Source organism: Colias philodice, chromosome 2, assembly GCF_061535455.1.
Source record: "Colias philodice isolate Cphi_HAF_F1 chromosome 2, ilColPhil1 Martin Lab GWU primary, whole genome shotgun sequence".
In the NCBI taxonomy this organism is placed as follows: domain Eukaryota; kingdom Metazoa; phylum Arthropoda; class Insecta; order Lepidoptera; family Pieridae; genus Colias; species Colias philodice.
The window spans coordinates 962,317-989,522 of record NC_143087.1 but is presented as its reverse complement, the minus strand read 5'-3'; the positions used below and the strand labels follow the sequence as shown (position 1 = coordinate 989,522).

Genomic DNA, 27,206 nt, shown 5'->3' with positions numbered 1-27,206 from the left:
ACTTTTTTGGTTGGGTATTATAATTTTTAACTATTTTATAAACTTATTTTTACCGCCATGTATCCTCGCCCGTGCATAAATCGCCTAATTTAGCCACTTGGCACCTTACACTGTTTAACAATAATTCATCGCATTGTGAGCTAACTACGACAATTACAACTTAAATTTCTATTTCTCTAACAGGGTTGTCAATGTTTCGAAGTGTATCTGCGATTATTGGTACCTACGAAACATTACTGTTTTTAAATTTTCAACAATTTCATAGCACATTGCGATTTAAATTTACAATTTGAAAAAATAACATCTTCTAAAACGGCCACGTTATTAAAAATAAACGCTCCCCAAAACATGGCAACCCTTACAATGATATGTCATTTCAATAAATCAAATAAACTGCCCGTTGAATCAAACTCAACTTTCATACAATAAAATGTTAAATGTGAGGTAACAAAGCCATAGTTCATTTGAAATTACTTTATTGAGTCCAAATTTTCTCTAATCAGATTATAAGCCAATAGGGCTTTGACAAAATTAACTGAAACAACCATTTTTGCCCCAACTGAGGCTTGGTTGCACCATAATTTAGTTATAGTCAAAATTAACAATAACACTAACTTTTAAAGTGACTGCAAAATGTGTTGCACCAACATATTTTCTTCTCTTATTTTGTACTAGCTTTCCGCCCGCGGCTTCGCCTGCGTTTTCAAGGAAAAACCCGTTCCCGTAGGATTTCCGGGATAAAACCTATCCTATGTCCTTTCTCGAGTATCAAAATATCTCTATACCAAATTTCATGCAAATTGGTTCAGTAGTTAAGGCGTGATTGAGTAACAGACAGACAGACAGACAGAGTTACTTTCGCATTTATAATATTAGTATGGATTTGACACATCTGATAGATATTTAACGTTAGCAATATTTTTAACCGGTAAATAAACGATTATGTTTAGTGTTAAAATTATGATCATCTATAAATTTGTCAAACTGTGCAACTCATATTTCCCTAACTTCGTTTATTATTGCTAAAGTGATGCAACCCAGCTTAAGTTGGTTTTTGGTTAGTTGAGTGAGATTCCCCGAGTCAATACCCACCTAAGTAAGTCAGTAAGCAAGGTGCCGGTTTGTCCTCAGCTTGTTAGTACTGAATCTTCAACGAGTGGCACTTTGGCCACTTCAAAGAATATCGTGTGCGAATACTTGTTCCTAACCGTGCTGATCGCTGATTTGGGCTTCTTATGTAGTGTTGCGTTGAGTTGCAGCGATAGGGGGATTATGTCTTTGAGCTCGTAACCTGCAAGTGGAAATCGGTGTGTTAGAGAAGTGATTGAAACAAAGACATTTACAGGCTTCGTCAAACAGAACGTGTATTTCACGTTGTGTTTTACAGCTTTGTCAGATAGAACGCGTACTTACGTTGTGTTTTACAGCTTTGTCAGATAGAATGCGTACTTACGTTGTGTTTTACAGCTTTGTCAGATAGAACGCGTACTTACGTTGTGTTTTACAGCTTTGTCAGATAGAACGCGTACTTACGTTGTGTTTTACAGCTTTGTCAGATAGAACGCGTACTTACGTTGTGTTTTACAGCTTTGTCAGATAGAACGCGTACTTACGTTGTGTTTTACAGCTTTGTCAGATAGAACGCGTACTTACGTTGTGTTTTACAGCTTTGTCAGATAGAACGCGTACTTACGTTGTGTTTTACAGCTTTGTCAGATAGAACGCGTACTTACGTTGTGTTTTACAGCTTTGTCAGATAGAACGCGTACTTAACGTTGTGCACATCGCTACGTCATGTGCAGGCGCTCGTGCAGTGGTCAGCGCTGACGTTTGCTGACAAGATGTAGAGGGCCAGGCGGCTGTCGGCCGGCCGCTGACAGTCAGCGCTGGCGGGCGACACGTACCGGTGTAGTGGCGCAGCGCGGGCGTCCAGTGCGAGAGGCCCTTCATGCGCAGCGCGAGGTAGAGCGCGGCGGCGGCCAGGCGGCTGTCGGCCGGCCGCTGACAGTCAGCGCTGGCGGGCGACACGTACCGGTGTAGTGGCGCAGCGCGGGCGTCCAGTGCGAGAGGCCCTTCATGCGCAGCGCGAGGTAGAGCGCGGCGGCGGCCAGGCGGCTGTCGGCCGGCCGCTGACAGTCAGCGCTGGCGGGCGACACGTACCGGTGTAGTGGCGCAGCGCGGGCGTCCAGTGCGAGAGGCCCTTCATGCGCAGCGCGAGGTAGAGCGCGGCGGCGGCCAGGCGGCTGTCGGCCGGCCGCTGACAGTCAGCGCTGGCGGGCGACACGTACCGGTGTAGTGGCGCAGCGCGGGCGTCCAGTGCGAGAGGCCCTTCATGCGCAGCGCGAGGTAGAGCGCGGCGGCGGCCAGGCGGCTGTCGGCCGGCCGCTGACAGTCAGCGCTGGCGGGCGACACGTACCGGTGTAGTGGCGCAGCGCGGGCGTCCAGTGCGAGAGGCCCTTCATGCGCAGCGCGAGGTAGAGCGCGGCGGCGGCCAGGCGGCTGTCGGACGCGCCCGCCAGCCCGTACTCCAGCAGCGCCTGCTCCAGCACGAACCGCGCCAGCGTCAGCGTCGGCATCGACACGCGGGCACACTGTCGGGGAACGGACAATTGTTAAACTGATGTTCAAATTGTCCGTTTTCAATTTAATTCACAAACAGTAGATTAATTGCCGAAATTAAAGACTGACAGATAATATACGCTGCAAGTTGGGTGTTAACGCACCTACGCGCGTATTTGCGGGTAAAGATCGGCATCATCGTTCGGGTTTTTACTTTTTTACGCACGCACAAAGACTGTGCTTGTTTTCTCTACAAACGGAGATACACACAAGACGTTTCTTGTTACCGTTGTAAAACATGCATTAACGCGCTACGCTGCGTTATGCGTGGCAGTGACTTAATCTCCTAAAATAATGGAATTGACAATCATAATAAATATCACTTGAACAGTATACTCACCCTAGCATATCTCCTGAGGAACCTGTACGATAGTGGAATGCCGAGATCAAAGTCGATAACTTTCAGTATATTGATCTCCATCCTGAGCAGTTGGTTGAGCGTGTATGCGCCATCGCAGATATACAGGAAGTCGTCTACTAGTGGCGGGATCCTTTCCTGTAATATTTATAAACATTTCTGTATAACTTTTACTAATAAATACTACTAAAATAATGAAGTCTGAAATTACACTTTGCCGTACTATTTGTATTTATTAGTAACTAAACACAATCAAATAATATCCAAGTGGCGTTGTATAAAGCATTCATAGAAAAACACCTCTTATTTCGCCGCAGTAATGTTCAAAGTCTATTGTGCATCGCTAATTAGAAACATCATAATTTAGATTACGACAATTTTCAAGCACGATTTTGGAAAGGCATGGAATTTTTGTGGTATTAATAGTGAATATTGTAAAGACCACCCGATCTGTCTGATACCAGGAAAAACACAAAACACCCTACATTAAATAAACACTTGTAACTCACATCAAACTTAGACGCAATAAACAGCGACGAAGCGCCCAGCAGCTGGAGCTCCTCCTTACTGAGATGCTCCCTCTCAGGCAAGGTCCTGCTGGACCTCGTGAGGAACAGGTCCACGAGCTTCACCGCCAGGTACAGCGTCTCGTGGTTCAGCTCGAAGCTCTCCTGGACCTCCACCATCCAGTCCACGAGGAGGGCTCGCATCCACGCGGTAATGCCCTTCATGCGACCGAGGTAGTCGTCGATTATGAAGATAGGCTGTGGATGGGTTGTTTAGTTAGCAGGTAGTTAACGACTTTTTTTTGACCGTCTCCTTGGTACAGTGGTTGACGCGTGAGCGTAACACCGAGGGGTCCTGGGTTCGATTCCCGGTGGAGAAGAAACAAAAAAAATGTCTCGGTCTGGCAGGACACAGAAGGTTGATCACCTTCTTGTCCCTAAAGAAAATCGATCAGTGAAACAGGTGTATAATGCATCTGCCCCTTACCCCACTAGGGGACATGGGACTTCACTTTTTACACTGCACCGCACCACGCACCACACAGCGTAGCGAAGGTATGCGTTTACGAATAAAACAATTGTACGCACCTAAAACCAATTGCACACGAGAAATACCTACTCTACTACTAAATATGCTTTCAGTATCTTGGACTGTGCATGTTTTATATACAATCAACGTTAAAACATGCGTTTACGCGCTACGCTACGTACTGTCTATCGCTATGATGTATATCTATCGATTTCCATATGAATTAGATGTACTGTGGTGTGAGCTCAAAATAAACCTTTTATTATATGTACTACTTTTGCGCCCGCGGTTTCATCCACCTTATATCCAGGTGGATATAAGGTGGATGAAACCGCGGTAATAAGGTTATTATCTAAAAATTAGCTCTCACAGTCTGTCTTATCTATTTAAAAAAACCGCAACAAAAATATTGCTTAGTTTAAAAGACCTCAGCATAAATGGGAACAGAGAGAAATCGGGAAGCGACTTGTATATAGATATGATAGTGATTTTAATCAGTGACATGCAAATTATAAAACATTTTTTTGAATATTTGAATAGTCTTATTTGTTCATTATCTACTTTGTCCGCGTCCTGAGAAAGAGTCACAAGCAGTTTAAATTTGAAACTATTGTAACAATTTCAATATAAGAGTAACATTTAAAACCTCAGAGAAATAATGTTGATACTTGTCTTTCCAATGATAGATAATGAAATTGCAGGAACTCAATTTCTTGAATTTATTCAATTCAAAAAACAGACTCGTTTGCCTACCTAACCAACATACATCAAAATAGCTAAGATCTCACTGAACTAGAAATTGAAAAAACAACATTGTTTTATTACAAGTTTTCAGTTTTCACTTGACATTAACTCTGAAATCCGACATTGGTGTAACATTTCCCGCGTCTTTGCACTCATAATGAATGCAAAGATGCGTACTTCGTAGTTAGTAAGTATGTAATTTTACGTCAATTATTATGATAAATCTAAAATTAAGACAAACACAATACATAATATACTTTTAATATGTTTCTAAAACAAAAAGAGGTAACCTAAAACAAAAAGAGGTAACTAAAAACAAAAAATACACTCACACTCACCTCTCTACTCTTCAAGTAGTTAAATATGTCCATAGCATAGTGTGAGACCTGGTAGTGATCGTTCCAGTTCTCCAGGTCAAAGTCAGCCACGCCCTCGGGTGTCTTGTGGGGAGATTCTGTCTCATCGTCTAGGGACTTTGTGTCTGTGTCGTCTAAGTTCACCTTGTCGAGTTTTTCGCTGATCGTCTTGTATTCTTCTTTTGTTTCGTTTGGGCTACTTGAGATTGTAATAATGGGTTTAGGTACTGATAACAATTAAGTGATTGTCTTAATAAAGTATTTGAATTGCAAACACAAGTTGTTGTTGCAACATTTTGCAACCAAATTATTTAAACATAATTTTTGTTAAAATTTATGACTATAATTTAAATATGACTTAAAATATAAGTGGGTGAGTGAAAGACCCCAATCAATTAGAGCTAGCGCGCACAAGCAACTTTGTCTCCGCAACTATTTTGTCTCTCCCATCAATTGTATGGGGAGTTGCGTCGCTACGTGCGCGCACTTTCATACTAGCCCATGGGTGGAGAGACAAAATAGTTGTGGTGACAAAATAGTTGCGGAGACAAAGTTGCTCGTGCGCGCTAGCTCTTATTAAATTTAAAATATAAATTAATCACAAAAGATGTACAACAAAGATTGATCAACAACCACTAATAACTTTTATTTGTAAATTCTGTGATTTAAAAAAATATTATATATATTATTTCAGATCCACAAAACTTTTATACTTGAGAATTGAGATTAAACAAGTACATATTTCAATGTTCTGCAAGTAAGATCTTGTAGATGTAGTTGAAATAATACATCTACAAATATAATTTTATTTGATAAAGGGCTGATTTTTCAATGCTTGGATAAAACTTATTAGTCGAATAATGTATAAAACTACCATTTTTGAAACGTATTCTTATTGCCCGTACTTGACAATTTACGTGACATTTTTATATTATCGTGTAATACTTTATTGGACGGATAAGTTTTATCCAAGCATTGAAAAATCGGCCCTAATTGAAATGTAATATAATTATATTTAAAAAGAACCCCCCCCCCCCCCATAAAACATCAAATTTTTAAATAAAGTAAGTATGTATTTTCAATTTATAAGTTTTATAAGTTCATAATAAAGAGGTATAGTGTAAAAAATACCTTGATTACATTAAATTTCTTAACACATTTGCACCTTATACATATACTTACTTATTTTCCAAAGCAGTCGTATACAGGGAAGGTTCAGAGACGTCACTCTTGGCTGATTTGGCAGAGCTCTGACTTTGATTCTGGTTTTCTTTGTCAAGTGATTTCCTAATAATGTTCTTAAGTATGCCGTTCTGAGCGCGAGTAGCCACAGGCTTCGGTGGATCCTTAGTGAAGTGTTTCTGAACAGTTTCCACCACATTTGTTGCAACTTTCTGTAGCTGTCTCGCTTTTGAAGTCTTTCCATTGACAACTGTTTGTGGTTTAATGGTCTGCAATTTTTTAATTATGTAAATTTCTAAGATTTTTTTCATTGAGTAATAAATTTAATAACAATAAAATATGGATACTGATGCTGTGAAGTAGGTAGTCTGTTTTTCTAAACTTATAATATAATAATAAACATACACATAATAGAATAGGTAATAGTTAAGTTAGGTAGGTAAATGAACTTATGTGATCATTTTAGTTACACCATTGAATAGGTACTAACAACTAATATTATTTTAAATATTCACATGCAATTTAGTCAGAAATAATTTTCAATTGTATTAAACATATAAAGGTAAGTTAAATACTCATAATATGAGTAAACATGTGTTGATATTACACAATACAATTTTGGAGGGAAAGATCAATGACCTATATTATCAACAAAAAAGTTAAATGACCTGATTTACAAAGATTTTACTAGTTAATCGTAGACAATTAGATGCGGAAGCTGATAAATATTCTTGAATTACCCACACATGAAAAATAAAAAAAATATTAACCTTTACAGATGGAAGCATTTTGCTTTCCACTGTGACTTTTTTCAGTGCCATGCTTTTGTCTTTATCATTATTAGCACACGATTTGTTGAAAGCGTTTGTGATGTCGCCAAAAGCCGCCCTTTTTGCCGTCATGTCTTTCAGGGGACTATCAGCTTTCCTCTTATTTGGCGCCTTGAGGTTGTCTTTGTAGGTCTTTAGAGAAGCCAATTGCTTACTCCTCGTCGTGATTCCATGGCTTACGAGGCCATTTAAGTTTTCGTTGACGCCGATAGGTTTTGATGCCAACCTTGTTGGCGCCATTATTAACTGAAAATAACCAAAACTTATCACGTGTACAATTTCGTTGGCGCCGTCTTGCGTTATTTATATTTAATTTCACATCTAAACGAACCTCCTAATGAAATAAAATTCAATAATCATCTAACGTCTAACGGTCAAAAATGGAGGCAAAACAAATGAAGTTTCAATCATGTCCACAGCGTCCTATAATTTTAAGGAATACTTACAATTGAAAAACGGCAGCGGCCGTTTTATGAATATTTTAAAGGTTTTATGAAATTACACAGCACTTTAAAAAGTTTAAACCACAAAAACTCAATCTTGAATTCTGTAACTCTTGAGTCTACATTTACGTTACTTCAACTCGCAACCGAATAGAGCAATTTACAAAAACCGTTGCTTTGAATGTCTATTGGCAAACGGATGAGCCAATGATAAACAAGACACTAGATTACGTTCCTTTGTACACGTTCGGGGTGAAGATACATCTGAGTGTAAGTTTCGATTTTTTGTGAAACAAACCAAAACGTATCATTATAATAAAAAAATGATTATTATATTTCATAATTATTGTAAATTGTCGTTAAATATTATAGAAAGCCTGTGAAATCGTGCATAATTTATTACATAATCTTCCAAACTCAAAGATTATAATATACTTTTATAATATAATTAATTTTTACGAGTTAAATGTTAGTAAAATATATTTTGCGACTTTTAGAACATAAATAATATGTTTTTATTTAATAATTTTCATGCGTGTAATGGTTTAATTTGATATAAAATTAAAAAATGTCAATGTCCTGCGGCTGTCAATGACAGCTGATAAGTGATAATAATTCTGAAAATAAATAAATATACAAATATTTATAAATTAATTATTTAGTGGTTGGCTGCATTAATGGTAGAAAATTGGCTATACTTTACATAAAATGCTAGGTGGTGTAAGATTAAAAGTATCATTTACCCATGAAAGATCTTGTTTTGCATACATAAGTCCAAAATATAGCAGTAACAATGAGCAAGTAAGTATACTCAAGAAATATTTATGTGCAATTTTATATTTGATGTCAATTTCTATAATTCTCTCAAATATTTTTCCACATTTATCCCTAACAAAGTATTTTACTTGTAATGCAATTTTTGAGGTTAGTTTTCCTTTATTTCGATTTGAATGATAATAAAATACAGGTCAAGGCTGTTCACTATAAGCGTATCGTTTGTTTTGTTTATAATCTTTTTTATTACCCATTTTTTGTTCTCATTTCCTTCAACTGATATCTGTGAGTTTTATTATTTAATGTAGATGTCTATATTACATGAACAAAATTTTATATTATACTAGATTTCCGCCCGCGGCTTCGCCCGCGTTTTCAAAGGAAAACCCGCATAGTTCCCGTTCCCGTGGGATTTCCGGGATAAAACCTATCCTATGTGTTAATCCAAGTTACCCTCTATATGTGTGCTAAATTTCATTGTAATCGGTTCAGTAGTTTTTACGTGAAAGAGTAACAAACATCCATACATCCATACATCCATACATCCATACATCCATACAAACTTTCGCCTTTATAATAGTATTAAGATTAAGATAAGATTAAGATATTAAGATTAAGATTTTAAATGTTATGTTCTGTGTTAAAAATTGCATATTTTTTCAAAATTGAACTTTGTATCAAAACTTTGTAAATAACTATGTTTAACTGAAATATAATTGTATTCTAGAGTTCATTGAATTTGATAATGATTGGTATCCTTCATCTAAGATAACTCTTATCTATCCATAGATAATGCAAGCAATTAAAGTATAAATAATTCATGAATTTTATTATAATTATAAATCTCTGATACTACTTTGGTGATTGTTTTGTGTATTTTTCTTTTAATATTCAGTTTATTATAAAGAAGTTTTGAGAAAAAATTTATAAGTATCTATTTGTAGTTTAATAATTTATAGGTAATTTAATTTTAGTAGATTTGCAGTTTAATATCAGTACATTATGTGTATTTTTCTAATTTTCAAATACTAATTTTAATGTGTAGTTTAAATCCAATGTCTTGTCTGTTTAAATTATTTCTATTAATTTTGAAGTTATATAAACACTGTTAATATAAACCCTGTAAATTGTAGCTAAGTAACAATTTTGTTATTATATTCTTTGTTTCAAGAGCATTCTTTAACCTATTAAATTTTTTTTCCAGTCACAATGTATACAAGTATTGTATAAAGACAAGCAGCTCTTACTATGGGTGGTGTTTAACAGCAACACCCCAGAGGGTTACATATCCTGTAATCCTTTACATTGCAAGCTGCTGGGGTTGGACGAGGGTGCAGTGGTGTTTGTGTCTCCGTATGGGGATGTGAAGGTGCTGGACGAGCTGTATATTGATACTGATAGTCCGGATGATCAGGAAATATTGGTGAGATTGTGTGAATTTATTTAAGCATTTAATAAGTGAAATTCATAGAAATCTAAATAACAAGACACATAGAAGTGCTATAATGTCATAATTCGTATGAAAACCGCTGTCGCCAAAATCAACACATTTAAACCGATAGCTAAACAGTACACACAAGTAAACTATGCCTTTATTGGACAGCTTGATTTTAGTGAAAACTAACTTAAATATTAAATTAAGCTTTTTAATTACGGTTTATTTTAGAATAACATCCCTAAGCATATGAGACGTTTTGCTTATTTTTGCTCCAATACTTAAACTATATACATAAACTTTGAACATAAACTCATAGAAATAAGGTTGAAATTTGTGTTAAATGTGATAATAAGTATGGTCATGGTCATGTGGCATGGTAACCACCTGAGCGGTGACAATGTCACGCGCGCTTACCACTTCTATTGCCTTGTTATTTAGATTTCTATGGTGAAATTGGTGAATGTCAGTTTATCACAACAACAGTTAACAATAGCTATTCTTATATATAAAAATGAATCGCAAAATGTGTTGGTAAGCGCATAACTCGAGAACGGCTGAACCGATTTCGATAATTCTTTTTTTATTATATACCTTGAAGTACGAGGATGGTTCTTATATGTATAGAGAAAACGTAAACATGTACCACGGGCGAAGCCGGGGCGGACCACTAGTAACATATAAATTTACCTAAGTACAAATCTAACTTGAAATTCAGATCCTGCATTCATTAATTTTATTTTGAACATTAATAAGCTCTTAATAATAATTGTTTTTTAAAAATGTTTGTCACTTTAATATTGTAAATAAAAAAATGCCTGCTGACCTGCTTGAAAGATAAAAACCTAGCTGATATTTTTATTTCAAACTTTTTTTTTAATTTTTTCAGGAGCATAATGCTGATGTCTTACAATTAAGAATACTAGACCAAGTGAGGCTTGTTGTAGCGAACCAAAAATCAGTTGTGTGGGTCTCAACATCACTACCTATTATATTTGTGCCGAGACAAACTGGCTTGCTTGTGAACCACAGCAGAATTGTAGTCAAAATAGATGCCTTTAACACCTTGCATACTCGTAGAGATACCATGGACACTTTGCCACAGGAAAAGAAGACATTCACTAACATAGGTGTAATCAATCAAGCTTTATTAAAGCCCTATCTCAATGTACCAAAGAAACTAGTTTTAAGAGCACTCCCGTTGGACAGTGATGCAAAAAATGTTAAGAATTTAATACACCCATACACAGTATTTATACATGAAGATTTAATTGGTGATTCGTACAAAGAATGGACTGTTATATTGGCTACAATGCAAAATATACCTTTGATTATACAGAATGATAATGAAAGTGAGGTGAATTTAATAGATTTGTGTGTGGAAATAGTTCCAATTGATAATGTTGTGTTTCGAAGCCTCTCACATGAAGTGTATAACAGAAATATACCAACAGTATTAATTCCCAAGTCCTTAAACACTATTATAAATATAGAGAATGGATCAAAGATAATTTTCACAATTGTTGGTGATTCAGCCGAACAACCAGACCATATTGATATAATAACGTATTCGGACAAACCACAGACAGAAATGGAAGTCATAGAACGATTTAAGAAGTGTGTCGTAGAAAACACGCATTACGGCAAGAAGTTTTTAATCAACGACGACATGGTGAAACAAAACACGCATATATCGAGTGGGTTTTTGAAGTTCAAATTAAAACCAGAGAAGTTAAAGTATACAATGTTGAATTCGGAGTCGTTCAGACAGTGTTCGGTGTCTGCTAAATTTTTAAAAGATACGGATTTTGAAGCACCTAAATTGGCATTAACAACATTGGAATATGATGATAGGAACTATTGTAGGTCCATAAAATGTATGCAGGATTTAGTGGAAAAAGTGCTGGATCATGTATATTTTGAAATACATAGAGAAGCGAGTTTTAAAGGTGCATCGGATATTAAGAGTAATGTTTTAGTTACTGGTGAGTTTATAGTCTGTTATTTTATTTGTATTTTTCTTGAAATAAATTATAAAAAAACATGTAGGTACCTACTAATTAACATCGGCAAATCGATTTTTGCTATAATCTAAACCGACTTCTAGTTGCATCGCTTGACAGTTTCTGATCACAAAATACCGCGTTCAATTCATATAAAACTTAACATTCTTAAAACTGCTTGTTCGTATTGAAAACGTATTTTTCTGTAATAAGAAAAATTGTAAATATTTTGACATAAAATATTTCATTCCTATAAAACCAAATCTAAAATTAAACTTTCCAGGTCTCAATGGGCGCGGCAAAACGTCAATATGTCACATGGTCCAAAAGGACCTGACTCTATGGTCTCACATACTGCACTGCAGATCTCTAAAAGGCAGAAAGGATATACCAGAAGTGTTAGCTAAAGCTATACTAATGTGTCAGGAACATAGTCCAGCGGTGTTGATTTGTGATGACGTGGATGCGTTGGTACTCCCGAATATGGAGGGTGCTTCGCCCCAGGATATTGCGTATTACCAACGGTAAGGGATTTTTGGAATTTTTTGTATGAATGAATGAATGAATAATTTTCTAATTGTTTGTTTGTATCTGTGGAATTTTTATCTTATCTGTTGTCAGTTGTTTTGATTTAATTTATAAAGTCATTATAAGTGTTCCATAGTTACTATAGTTGTTTTTATCATGAATGAATTGGAGATGTAATCTCAAATTAAAATTAAAAAGTCCAATAGTAGATTAACTTTTAATAATTGTGTTCAAGATCTGCGAATCAATAAAAAAAAGTATAATTTATGTGAGGTGAAATAAACATATCAAAAACTACAAATTTCGAAAATCTAAACCAATTTCAGTGGAAAATATTCAAACAACTACCATAAAAAGTAGTATGCATATTATTTTACCATAATATTATTTCAGTTTAGCAGTAACCATCAAGCAATTACTCCAATCGTGCTCAGGGGTGTGTGTGCTGATGACGTCACTTTCGATGAAGTCACTCCACCCCGTGTTGAGAGAATTTGGCGGGAAACCATTGTTTACTGCGCATTTTGATATTCCTATGTTGGATCAAGTAAGTGTAAATGTTTCATACGATTTTATTGTGTTTAAAAAATAAAGGCTTTTTAATTCTACTGACAATCTATCATCAGATGACACGATAATATTCTGTCGTCACAACATAGTGTGAACGCGCGCTAAGAAAGATTAAAATGATTGAATTAAAAATACATTTTAGGGTATTTTTAATCCCGGTTAATAAATTGTGCTTTTTAAACGCAATATACATATAAATACATGGTCTTAATTTTGCGTGGTTGATAAATAGTAAAATTTTGTAATTCATTCAGTCGAATTATAAAATATAACAAATTTTGAATGTTTAAATTTAATAAAAACCTTTTACATGTTATAAGTAGAGTTTTTTTACTTAACAAACAATAATTTACACACTGTTTTTTTTATATATTTTTAGGATGAAAGATCCGAACTATTCAAGCATTTGCTCAACAACAAAATACGGGAAGCGTTCACGATAGAGGACGATGACGTCATCAAGATGGCGATGGACACGGCGGGATCCAGTGTTCGAGATATTGTCGATTATTTGAATAAGAAGATATTTAAAGCTGTTAAGAAAAGTAAGTTGTAATCAAAATGCGTATTATTTTTAAACTAGCTACCCGCGCGCGGCTTCGCCTGCATTATCTATTTCTTTACAAATAATGTACTATAACTGTTTTCGAGAAGAATCGGTGCGGTATTTTTGAATTTTACGAACAGACAGACAAACAGACGCCGCGGAGGACTTTGTTTTATGAGATGTATTGATGTCACAGTTTGTAGACTGAATAAAATTATATGCCCTATTATTTCAGAGGCTCTTACCCTTAAGTCTTAAAAAAATATTGTAACAAAAATCTAAACTGTATGGAATGAATAAATTTTATTTATTATTTCAGAAACGTCTACCCCACGGCCACGACTCGTAGAAGATATAACGAAAGATAGTGAAACAGCGAAAGATTTTGATATTTGGGGCCCTCTGGGAGGCATGGACGATGTAAAGCAGCAGCTCACTGAGTGCTTGTTTTGGCCTATTATGGTAAGATATTTTTGTTCTTTTGAAAACTTGTGATAATAAGTGAATAATAATATTAAAATTATGAATACTAAAGAATATGTATCCATATACCTACACTCGCAAAATCCCGCAATGTAGTCAAGCGGACTAGATTTACATTTTGTCAAATATTCGTGCTCTATGTTTTGTGTCCTATATTGTTGGTGGATGATTTACACTATGGTTTTGAACTTATTAATAGCGTTATGTGAAATTTATTGTTTTGTAATAAGGCCCGAATTTATTGTTTCTAGCAATATGCATGAAATATCCAAGTAATTTGATATACTGTACTTGTTAGCATTATAATACGGTTATAGGTATGTAATATTCTTTCGAGATGTTTTGCGACTACTATTGTATGAAATATCCAAAGTTATATAATACTAGCTGTGCTACGCAGTTTAACTGTGCTGCAGCTCTTAGCCTAATTATATATAGCCTTCCTCGATAAATGGGCTAACACCGAAAGAATTTTTCAAATCGAACCAGTAATTCCTGAGATTAGCGCGTCAAAACAAACAAAAAAATTATTCAGCTTTATAATATTACTAGCGGTCCGCCCCGGCTTCGCCCGTGGTACATATTTCGTGGTGCAATAAAAGGTAGCCTATGTTCTTTCTCAGGGTCTAAAGATTGTTTGTGCCAAATTTCATTAAAATCGGTCCAGTTCCTTTTCTCTTTATAATATTAGTATAGATAGCCGTCCTCGATAAATGGGCTATCTAACACCGAAAGACGCGCTAATCTCGAGATTAGCTCGTTCAAACAAACAAACTCTTCAGCTTTATAATATTATTATAGATTTCCTTTATCCACAGTACCCAGCACTATTCCCATCAGCACGTTGTGGGATCCTCCTATACGGACCGCCAGGTTCTGGCAAGTCCCACATCGGTTCGTGTCTAGCGCGGTTACCGCACGCACTGCTCGCTGTGAAGGGCCCAGAGCTGCTGTCCAAGTATATAGGGCAGAGTGAAGCAGCGGTACGGGATATATTCGATAGGTAAGTTTTTAGTTGAGGGGGTGGTCGTATTGGACACAGTTGCCAGTGCCTAGTTTGGTTGGCGCATGCACTTTGCATGCAACCATTGAGTTACTATGTACTACGTACTAGAGAGGCCATCGATACTACACTATTTGTAACACTAGTTAGAGTCAATCGTCTCAAACTATTTTTTTTTGTTACATTGATTGGTTTTAATTGAAAAGTTTATTCATATTTTTTTAATAAGATAAACAATATTTATTTGTTACATTGATTGGTTTTAATTTTTAAGTAATAAGAGGCAGAATATCTACAAAGTGTATGACTCACTAGCCGCTCCGCGCCGTCGCGCTTGTTGCACAGATTTTGTTCGCGGTGTCCTCTCTATAAATGCAACACAATTTATTATGGCAAAACAAGAAAAGGGGCAGGGTGGGTTAAGTGGTCACTACCGCCCATAAAAACTAGTAACACACACGTAGTGGTTACAGATGCTAAGTGTAAATATTTAAGATTTGAACATTATTTTTTTACTGCTACTTATTCAATATACTTACTTTATTAGATAATATTATTTCAGGGCGGATATGCAACATCCTTGTATCCTATTCTTCGATGAATTCGACAGTCTTGCACCTAGGTGAGTTATATTTAGTATTTTTAAAAGCTTAAATATTTTTATAATAATGTAAGTTATGGAGTATGGACGTACTACAAACAACTATAAGTACACGTAAATAATTGTCCGAAGCAAAACTATTCCTACGCGCTACTATGCAGAGTTTTCTAATGAGGAAAATAAAATAAAAAATTGAACATTAATATCATAAAATAAGATGTTAATACAGCATTGCTCGGCCATATTTTGACGAATTTTAAATAGGCGATGTCGGTAGTTGTTTATAGTGTGTCAATGTTTAATGTAAGTAAATAGAATATTAAAAAAAAAAAACTCTCGTGGACCCGAACTGGTGGCCACTTAGATAACTCCGATCTTTTCCTCTCCTACTGCTCTTTTTGTTCATTAGTAAAGTGTCTATGTAGACGCATGACGTTGAGTCATGCGTTCTGATTGTTAGTCACTTCGATCCTTTCGCTTCCTTTGTTTTTCCTCTAAATCGAGTCTATATTTTTTCCTCTCGTCTACTAGTAAATCCTATGTTGTGGTGTTATGGTGGCCACGTACACATAATTGCAACCTTATCGCATCTTTCTTCATGCTTCTGTTTGTTTAGGCGTGAGCATGGCTTAATAGATGTCCTAATTATCGATAGCTCCAATATTTCCCCATCTTGCCTTCTCTAGACGTGGGCACGATTCCACCGGAGTAACCGATCGCGTAGTGAACCAGCTCCTAGCCCGGTTGGACGGCGCGGAGGGCGGGTCGCGGGGCGCGGTGCTGGTGGCCACGTCGCGGCCCGACCTGCTCGACCCGGCGCTGCTGCGGCCCGGACGGATTGATAGGCATGTGTACTGTGCACTGCCTGATGTGGTGAGTGTTGGAAAGTGTAAACGTAAAAATCCATACTAATATTATAAATGCGAAAGTAACTCTGTCTGTCTGTCTGTTACTCAATCACGCCTAAACTACTGAACCAATTTTCATGAAATTTGGTATGGAGATATTTTGATGCCCGAGAAAGGACATAGGCTACTTTTTATCCCGGGAAAATGACGCAATCCCGGAAATACCACGGGAACGGGAACTATGCGGGTTTTTCTTTGACTGCGCGGGCGAAGCCGCTGGCGGAAACCTAGTTCTTTATATATTTATATTTGTAAAGCATTTGAATGCCATAAAACCAAAAATATCAAATTCAAGTGTAAACTTAACTCAATATTGAATAATCTGCCAAAGGTGACGTTTGTCGAGCTTGGACATTTGATGTATGACTAATTAATCTAATCGTTCATTCGTATGAGCTGTACTCGCTAGTCACCGAATAAATCACTTTAGTTCTTATTGATTGATTTTTCTATTTTTCTCCTTATAAAGCCTACATTACAAATGTTTTTCTGAAGATTATGTACTTACAGAAAATTCCTTAATCGTTATGTATTAATGAGACACTAAACTTACTGCTATATCACAGGACGGTCGGCACGAGGTCCTAAAGACACTATCACAAGAGGTGACCCTCAATACTGGCGTGGACTTACGGACCCTCGCGGAGAGGACGGAGGGCTTCTCGCCAGCTGACCTGAAGTCGTTGTTGGTCACAGCGCAACTTGGAAGGCTTGAGAGCCAATTGGTGAGTCTGTGTTTTAGGTGTTTTGGTTCTCAAGTTATTTTTTAGCATTTAACATGATATTGATTTCCGACAGTCCTATATATTTTATGGTACCTAGTTATTCTGGGTACTTGTATATCGTAAAAAAGCGGTTTCAGTTTGAGACAGGAAATTATCTATACTTATAACGATGGTCTTTTCGATTCAATATTGAGTCTGTGTTTTCGTTTAATACTTAGGGACAGAATATCATTCCAGTATCACATTAAAAAAGCGTATAATTTTTACGGCGATGTATTTTGTCCTATCTTCCCTTTTTTGCGTCTTACCTTTTTATCTTCGCAAATCGATGTCTAAAATTAAAAATCTGTAATTCTAGGTAAATAGTGACAATGGTAGGATGGAATCCATCGTAGTATCTACAGAGGATATAGAGAGTGCGCTGACTGAAACTAAGCCATCTTTATCACCAGAACAAAGGGCATACTATGATGCCATGTAAGTATTGTTTATCTTCATCCTCATCCCCATTTTAATCCTCATCTTGATGGTGAATAAATGGAAGAACCTTTTTAAGCTATTGCATAGCTTCTATCGCGGGCCTTGAGCGCGGGGACCGAATCCAGAAATTTAGTAACGAAAAACCTCACGCTCCCCACTCCGACGGGCGCGGAGGTGTGGCTTGAAGGCATAGCATGCAATAGCTTTACCGCGGCAGTCCCCGAGTGCCACACGTCTTTTTTTTATTATTTAAAACATCTTCATCTCTATCCTCATTCGTATCATCATCATCCTTTTCGTCATCTTCATCCTCATCCTTAACAATAACATAAATCTTCAATGAGAAGTAATTTGTTTAGTTGATTAACAAGTTCTAAAAAAGCGAACCATCAGTTTTTCTTTCTTATTCCTCCTTAAATTAATGTTTATGATTAATTTTTGTCATCTACACTAATATTATAAAGAGGAAAACTTTGTTTGTTTGATTGTAATGAATAGGCTCATAAACTACTGGACCGATTTTGATGAAATTTGGCACAGATAATGTTTAGACCCTGAGAAAGAGCATAGGCGAACATTTTATTGCGAAATATGTACCACGGGCGAAGCCGGGGCGGACCGCTAGTATTAAATAAACATTTTCTCAATGAAAAATTAAGAACGGGATCCCGCCTTGTGATCGCATTTATTCTATTATTTATAAGCTCCCCTTTTATAAAGCATTTGAATGCTATAAAACTTAATATTATATATTTTTTCAGATACAAGAGGTTCCGGGGCGAACCACTATCTTCAGACCAGAATGCAATAGCGCAACAAATGTTCAAGCAAAGAGTCACTCTTGCTTGAAAAAATTTAAGTCCTTTTCATATTATCCGATACGATATAAATTTATCGGATAGTGTGAAAGGCTTTTTTGACTGACTTTTTCGTTATGTAAAATTTTGTAGATAGCAAATAGTCTCTTCTTGCTTTGACTGGTATGAAATAGCAATATTATTATGTAATTTATATACAAAAAATCATCGCTTAATGCAATAAAATTTTAATTAGATAAATAAAATAAAACATGTAGTTTGAATATCTCTCATTTAATTAACAAAAGCAATTAAAATATTATGTATTGGACTTAACTTATAACCATTCCATATTTCAGTGATGTTGTATATGTATGTATATGTATATGTATAAGATATATCAAAATTTAATAAAAAAAGTTGAGCAAAGAAAATAATAAAATACATCACTTTTAGATTTTAAATTAGTTCCTATTTATTTTATTCGACAAACTATGTTTTAAAAATTGATTGAAATAAAGCGCTCAATGCTTGACTGAAGCTACTTTCGTCTTTCTAATTTTTAAAGATCTAAAAATTTTAATATTTATATTCATAACTAATGTGTTTTAAAAATAATAGGAATAATATGTTTAAAAAAATGTTTTTATGTCATAATATAATGTGGTATACACTGTATAGTGTCTGTGAAGAAAATAAATTAGATACGCATATATCTTACGGTTAGTGAGAGTTTTAAAATGAAATTGCTTATCAAATTGGGTATTGGTAGGCTATAAAGGTGTATTGGTTTTCTTTATCCAGTTTTATTTTTGCATAATGTTTGATTGTTGAAAATCACAGTTCAAAAGTTGCGTAGATTTTTTACAAGATGGCGCTGTTAAAGTACGTTTTGCACGCCTCATAAGCGAAGCGTTGAGGTGGGTACTACTGTCACTTCGCGCAAAACATCTGATTTTTCAAACTTAAAATGTCTTTATGTATCATACATTGCACTTGTAAGATAATACATACACACACATATTAAGAAAAAACACTATTTTTAACGTTCATGATATTTTTGATGTCATTTTTGTTATTTAAACTAGTTAAAAAACAGTTTAAAAAAGTTATGTCTTGGACGTCCGTGTGTCTGTATGTGCGGATCCTTTTTCTTGTTAACACGATAGCGACCGAAATACTTTACTAATCGAGTCTTTTTTTTTCTCTTACGCTTGAGTATGCTCAGGAATAGAACCCTTTCATTTTTCAGGGTCTGATTCGATGTGGTTTAATTGTTATTAAATAAACAAAAATAATAATTAATAAATATTTATTAAAAAAAATTATGAGGCGTGCACTTTTGGATTTTCCAAATTATTTTTTTTTTGTTTTTATTGCAATATACACGCACGCTTACTTGTATAACCTACACATTGCTGATAATACTCACAAAATATTTATGAAATGAATAATAATTAAGAGTTAATTTTAAACATCTTATTACGTTTAGTATAAACACAGACTAATAATAATATACTACGTGTATAAAGCAATATGATCGCAATAATTGTGGTTTACAATTATTTTTAATATATCATGCACATAAAAGACACCAGTAAAAGGAAATGTAAATGAAATGCTTTGTTTTAAATGTAATTAGGTATTTACTAGCACATAAATAGATATTGGAAAAACAACAAATTGAATTTTAAGGCGAACCATTTCATTCCATTGCGAAAGCTTCGCTTAATGTATAAAATGATCTAAAATTCTGTGTCTTTATTTTTCTGTATGCAATAATGTTGTCTTAATAATATTAAGTATTGTGATGGATTGTAGGTGCTAAATAATATCTAGGCTTGTTGACTTAATTGTATATTTTGTTGCTATTTTTGTATTGGATTGTTATTTTATCGTTGTGAAATATATTGGGATTGAATGATATATTTTGTTTTATTGTGACCCCACATAAATAACACTTGTGTCTTCTAAATTTAGTTTATTCATAACTAGTGTTTAAAACGAGAGCATAACTATATATATAACTATAAAGAATTACAGATGATTTTAAATATCTCTGTAATTGGGTAATAAATGCATGGGCATATCATTCCAAAATGCATAGGAACAAAGTAAGTTGAGAAATACATGTTTTTTATGAAGACAGATAGGCCGATCAAGCGTTGATATAAAAAACATTATATGCAATTCGAAGGAAAAAAAATAATCTTGGATTGAAACTTAGCCTGCTTTCTTCATAGCTATTTACATTTATTTTCTAATTTCTCTACTGGCATATTTATTATTACCGCTCTACAAATGATCATGAAATATATTATACTAATAATAATGCGTAAAACCCCACGCTTATTAACATATAGGAGGTAACTTAATGCAGATCTAAGTTAAATTAACTTATAACCAGCTATCAGGCCGCCACAAGCGTTAAACATTAACTTGTAAATTCATCCAATTCATTACAACTTGTTACAAACGCTAAGAAACAGAGATGTTCGCGGTTTAAAGAGTTCACTGGATGTGACACTTCACGGTTTAATACCTACTTGTGTTGAGCACAATATGTTGTACGTAACACTTATGTTTAATCACTTATCGGAAAGTATTCAAGTTTTTAAATATTATAAAATAAGAGTCTATATTGGTTTCGGCAGATCAAGTGCATTTTATCAGGGGACCTTAAAATACCTACATATATTTATGTTTATTGTAACGGATTTGTAGGTTTTTCAAATCAAGCTTTTTATACCTATCGGTTATGTAAAAATGACGGATTCTTGGCGCTTTTCTTTACGTACCTAATACGCATTATTTTATAAACTTAGGTACTCGTTTATTAAATGTCGTATCCAGGCAACATAACTCCACACCCGCGACTCGCGCCTAGCATGTTGTGTGAAATCGCTCCATCTGAATAATTATGTAAGTTTCGAACTAATCTTAATCAGTCGAGCGCAAAGTTTTTCAATAAAACATCATTATCTCTTAATAATTACGTCTCAGCGTTGAATTAGTTAACGTTCGTTAATATTATTTTAATTAAATGTTAGGGCGTGCTGATTTATAGTGTTACATTCTTAATTCTGTATGTAGGTATAAACTATAAGTTAGGTTAGGACTTAGGCCACAGGGCATAGCTATCTATAGGTAGGTAGAAATACTACTACTACTGATGAGTTTGTTTGATTGGTTGAACTAATCTCAACTACTGTTTCGAATTGAATAATTCTTTTTATATTCGATAGTCAATTTATCGAAAACGTTGACCAATAGGTGGGGATCAGCATTGAATGATATTGAAAAAGCGGGAAAAAATATTCATAATGCGTGGCATCTTTATGAAAACGTGGTAGGTAAAAATCATTTCATATTATGCAGTCGTATAAAGTAAGTACCTAGGTAGGTGTGCATGGGCTGAAGACTAACTCAATAATAGGTCACACCTATACTCTTTGGAAATTTTACTAAGTATAAAAAGTATGCTCAACTTTATAGTTTTGTAATTTGTTACAATGTACTCCATTTAATTAGGTATTTTGGCCAAGAAAATGCAGGGCAGTAAAAATACCATTTTCCTACATCATTGGCACAATTTATTATTTAAATTCATATAAAATAAAGCCAAAATTGTATTTCTACTACCTATAGCTTAATACAGTCATACAGCTTGGTAATTAGGTATATCAGACGCTGACGATGGAAGTTTTAGCGTAATTAGCCAAGTTCGGATTCACAGGAGATTGAATAGCGATACTATCTAATACGGAGATGTAATGACTGTATTTGATATAGTATTATTCAATTAGGATTTAGATTGTTTTTAATTCAATTCTTATTAGGCAATCTTTTACAACCAGATAATATTAAAGTAAGTAACCGTAACGATGCACAAATGTACTAAACCACTTATGTGCCTTAATTAGGTACTACCAAGAACAAACTACTTACTCTTAAAATAAAAAAAAATCTATAATAACGTTTTTATATATTAAATAAGATGTCATAAAGATATAAATGAGTATAGCATGCTACTTACTATCGCATTTAAAATATTACCTATTCGTAAAGATTTCAACAACAGCGATTTTTCTTTTGTATAACTAACTAAATATATATATAATAAAATAAACAAATTCAACATATTGCAGATATTTTGGTTGTAACACTCGAAACTTTGACTAGAGCAATGAAAACACTGTAATGAGTTGCATTGAAATGGCTATTTGAATTTATATCTTTAAACTTTCTTAGATAAGTACTTATTTATCTAAGAGTTTGAGAAAAAATGTCTTTAGGAATTCAAACTATTGGTGATTAGTTCATAATATGTCGCATGCTTCTGTGAAAATTAATAAACACAAAGTAATGGTCTAGAATTTCATAAACTTTACCGTAATTTAAACATTGAAGCATTTTTGCATTAATAAAAGAAAAATTGACCTTACCTGCGGTAAGTATCTATTATATGGCATTAAAGTGCAGTCATTGATTGATGATTCCAAAGCTCTTAAGACACAATATACAGGGTGTCCCACTGTTGGTATACTAAGCTCAAAGGAGGTTATAGTTTTGCATACGCTGAGTTCGTAAAAAATACTTATAAAATTCCAGACGCATTTTTTTTAATAAGAGAAATTCTTAAAACTCTATGTGTACACCCATAACAAGCAACCCGCCCAACTTTGCCACCAACACGTGAGCTATCGTTTAGGATTATGTTTTCATAGACAAAATGCTCTCATTAGAGAAGCGATATATGGCAGCTGCGGGAAGCTAGAGAAGAAAACATGGATTTTCAGGAAAAATTTAGCAAAAAATTTTTGACGTAATTTTGTTGTTTAAGTATTTTTTACGTGATCAGTGTATGCAAAACTACAAGTCCCTTCGCGCTTAGTATACCAATAGTGGGACACCCTGTATAAGCTATACGTAGAAAAACATAGCTCTATTTCTAACACAGTTAACAACACTATATAGGTACGTTATGTATCTAACATCTAAAAATAAATGTTAAACGAGTAGGTACTCCTTTAAAGGACGGAGGGAGGGAGAGTGCAAAGGTGAAATTAGGCACATTGTGAGCAAAGAAAGCGGTTTTTATTCGACTTAAAGTAATTATTATATTTTTGTGAAAGAGTTTGTTAGCGGACCATTCAAGATCGAGGACACGGACGATTCTCTTCAGGGCCGGAGTGGAAGCAATGAAAATAAAAAAAATTAAAACAGCATTTATTACAAAAAGAAACATAAGGGAACAACGTTTATTTTATGTGAGAGTATGTATATTTTTTTCATAAATACTTGCGAAGCTTTTAGAAAAGTTAAATTTTCTTAAGAATATACCTAATATTAGATACTACTATAATTTTGTATTTAACAGCAATACTTCATTAATACTAAAATGATTTCAAGATGTAAATTACAAAAAAAAAAATACATATGTGTGAATCCGTCTCTGTACCGTGAAGTATTCTTGTTTTCTTTGAGTTTTCTCAGCTTTTCTTCCCGTTTTCTTTCGTTTGGCGTCCTAATTAGCTCATTCATCGCCTCCCGCCCTCACTCAATGTAATAAAACAAGTTTTTATTCTCAATTTTATAATGTTCTTAGAGACCTCTGAACCCCGTATTTATAGGTTAAAATAAATATCAAATATTTTCTCTTTTATCGATCTATAAAATGCCAAGAAGGTAATGTTACCATCGTAAAGATTACGAAAAATTTAAGAGTTTAAGAATGAATTTTATTGAAAAGTGAAACAAAGTTAAAAGTTAAAATAAGCCATGTAATTCGCTATCTTCACCTGAGCCGCCCAGACGTGACCGTAAAAGAAAAACGGACGAAGTCTTGCGGAAGCGGGCTCTTCTGATAAGCTGCCATAATGGCGCTCGCTGATAACGTTCCCGCCTTTTTCGCGCGCCAAAACATCGCGCCATTGTCGCCCGAGAATACCAACACAAAGCTGACAAAGCCAACAATGTGGGTCGCACTCATATTCGACGGCAATAAATTCTTCATACTCTATTCACCTCCACATTCTATTTTATGAGCGAATGTATTAAAAACAAATTAGCTTACACGCGTCCAAAATAAACTGCTTAAACATTATTAAAATATTAACGATGTTATTACACGTTGAAGTGCTCTCAATTTGATGCTTTAATAAAATTTTAATTGACACATATTAAGTTTTTCGAGTAAATTACAAAAGCGGGGGAGCGGTTTTCCTTGTCTCCCCGAACATTAGCGGGGGAGGTGGGGGCGTACGACAAATTTTTGTTTTTCTCTTGCGCGCGAAACGGTGAACTGTGTGTTTCGTGCAACAGAGAGAGACGACGGTACATGCACACATTGCTTTTGTTAAAGAGCAAAAATAATAGAGCGAGGTCGTTTATCTCTTTTTATGGCGGGCGCGGTATCTCTGCGACGTTATTATGGAAGACAATTTTGGCGCGAAAGAAAACTGCTTATTACGTCCTCTTATTCTTGGAAGCGTTTGTGAGCGTTTTATAGTGAAAATGGAGGTTGGGAGCGGGGAAACGGCGCTCGGTTCAACTCTTGCCTATTATAAACTGAATGAAGATATCAAGTAAATGAATCGTGGAATTTTATAATAATATTGGAACTAATTTTGTAGATATATTTACTGGGTTATCTTAATAAATTGTGCTGAAGAGTGTGTACTACATTACGGATGGTACCTATTCGGATATGTATAATATAATTGCAATTAGGTACACACGAAAAAAATAAATACGTGTGGCACTTGAGGACTGCCGCGGTAAAACTATTGCATCAATAGCATCGCATCGCTGTGCCGGTTGGAGTGGGGGGTGTTAGGTTTTTTCGTTACGGAATTTTTACATTCGGTCGCCGCGCTCAATGTCTGAGATAAAAGCTATGCAATAGATTAAAAACAAATCTAGGTACCTAGTAAAAAATTACGTAAGTAGACTTTTACTATCTAGGTCCTACTAACAACACTGAATCAGCTTTAGGCACAATTCATTAAAAAAGCAATTTATAAACACTTTTACAAACCATCTCCTAACAATCCATCAATAAACTCGAAGATAATTTGGAAAATTTACAGTACAATAAAATACCAACAAGTAACAACGTATACAATTTGTTAATGCACAATTAAACCTAACAATATAAGCTAAATAACTGAACGCCCCTTTAATTCCCACAACAAAGAGTATAATTTCCTCCATTTGTTTGTATAACCGCGATCACAGATTAAACACCGATAAATAAATACTTAACGTTTTAATTCGTTTACTTCGCTAGCTGCTTGAAGAAAATATATTTAGTCTATGGTTCGGTTGGCTGAAGGTTATTTGGAGTCAAGGAATTGTAATAGGCAAGGTAATAGGTATATTGATTGTGTTTGAGTAAGTGGGTAGTTAATAATTATGCGATGTGAATAAACGTGGACAGAAATAAATTTTATTTATTTCTATAATGCCGGGTTAACTTTACATTAACATTAAAACACTACACATTTGTTTTGCGACTGTCTGATTTTTCCGACTTTAATTATTGTCCTCTATAATTTTTTATTTGAATTATTAAAGGTAGAGTTCTTCGTCGTTCTAAATTATAATTAACCATACCTAGGTATAGGTATTGAAAAACTAAACTTTAGAAATATTTAAGTTTTTCGGAAAAGTTTGAAATGAATAAAGATTTTTAACTTTCGCGTTCTCGAAAATTTCAAGGCGTGAAAAAATAACAAAAACATAGAGAGTCACAGTATTTACACTATTTTTTCATGTTAATTTGCATTTCTCAATATAGGGTAGTGTAGGTTACTCTATAGTTACCTGTATGTTGCCGTAGAGCCATCATATTACATATAGAGCTTTTCATCATTCATTAGCTTAATGATTTTTTTCATATTAAGTGTGCTTAAAATCTCTACCTACTATCTTTTCATAATCTTACCTTTATAGAATTCGTTAGAAAATACATAATAGAATTCGTCAATAGTTTAAGGATGCTAGATTCCAGTCAAAAAGTGAATTGAAAATACAGGAGCCGGCACAAATTAAAAGCTTCTTGTCATAATTTCCACACCACTATACAGCTCCAAGAAAGATGATATCGATATCGATTTGCCTTAACAATATGTAAGATGAATTGTCCGTATTTATGCAAAATGGAACCACTCGACAAATTTCGTTTTTTGCTTTTATTGAAGAATACTCATCCAAAAGTGGTCTAAATTCTTATACAAACAAGAACCACATGATTTTTACGTTGGAAACAAGGTATACTAAAAGCAGAAAGGAACCACCAGCAACAACGAATAATACCATATTAAGCAAAACCGAACCACAGCACCACGGGACTGCTTTGTTCAAACAAATAAACGATATTACTATCATGTCATTTTATACAAAACAGATCCACACCTACTTGGTACCATTATACATTACACATATTTCTATTAATAACAATTATTTTTAATACACAAAATGGAACCAGATTTCTGTGGTATGGTTATGCGTAAAATAAATACATAATTTAATTGTAATTTTTTATTGCAAAATAAAACCACAAGCATTCGGTTCTATTATGCATAAATAAATATTGTAAAACATTCTGAAAACCATCATCGCTATATGGAACCAAATGCCTTGACTTGTTACAATGCTTCTCATCTTTAAACAACGTATTTAATTACTTAAGTGCAAAACTCCGATTTTTTAAGTAAAACGTCGAACATCTGTCAATATAGGTGACATTCAGCGAAGTAGTTCGAATACGCGACGGTGTTTT

At 34.8% G+C, this 27,206-nt stretch overlaps 2 protein-coding genes and 1 long non-coding RNA gene across 4 annotated transcripts in view; 1 reads left to right on the top strand and 2 right to left on the bottom strand.

Moving 5' to 3' along the window:
- LOC149490138 (uncharacterized) overlaps positions 1-19,645 on the bottom strand; it is a 45,897-nt gene extending 26,252 nt beyond the window's left edge. Inside the window, exon 1 of the long non-coding RNA XR_016316424.1 lies at positions 19,311-19,645. This is a non-coding gene — a long non-coding RNA (uncharacterized LOC149490138). The remainder of the gene's footprint in view (positions 1-19,310) is intronic.
- On the bottom strand, positions 855-7,730 carry CycB3 (cyclin B3). Of its 2 annotated transcripts, XM_089701582.1 has the most exons (8): positions 7,571-7,730; positions 7,065-7,370; positions 6,295-6,563; positions 5,095-5,311; positions 3,487-3,741; positions 2,960-3,115; positions 2,417-2,591; positions 855-1,291 (listed from the first exon to the last, which is right to left on the bottom strand). In XM_089701582.1, the coding sequence occupies exons 2-8, from the start codon at positions 7,362-7,364 to the stop codon at positions 1,128-1,130; spliced, it is 1,536 nt and encodes a 511-aa protein (XP_089557708.1). In that variant the 5' UTR covers positions 7,365-7,370; positions 7,571-7,730; the 3' UTR covers positions 855-1,127. The 2 variants fall into 2 exon arrangements, with proteins under 2 accessions (XP_089557708.1, XP_089557699.1); XM_089701573.1 differs by lacking the exon at positions 855-1,291 and having other exon boundaries at positions 2,269-2,591; positions 5,089-5,308.
- Positions 8,156-19,309, top strand: Pex1 (peroxisomal biogenesis factor 1). Its single transcript, XM_089701313.1, has 13 exons — positions 8,156-8,368; positions 9,546-9,764; positions 10,666-11,761; positions 12,063-12,303; positions 12,701-12,854; positions 13,257-13,422; positions 13,744-13,886; positions 14,726-14,910; positions 15,473-15,532; positions 16,198-16,384; positions 16,986-17,144; positions 17,503-17,621; positions 18,386-19,309. The coding sequence occupies exons 1-13, from the start codon at positions 8,276-8,278 to the stop codon at positions 18,471-18,473; spliced, it is 2,910 nt and encodes a 969-aa protein (XP_089557439.1). The 5' UTR covers positions 8,156-8,275; the 3' UTR covers positions 18,474-19,309.
- Positions 19,646-27,206: the final 7,561 nt, after the last annotated feature.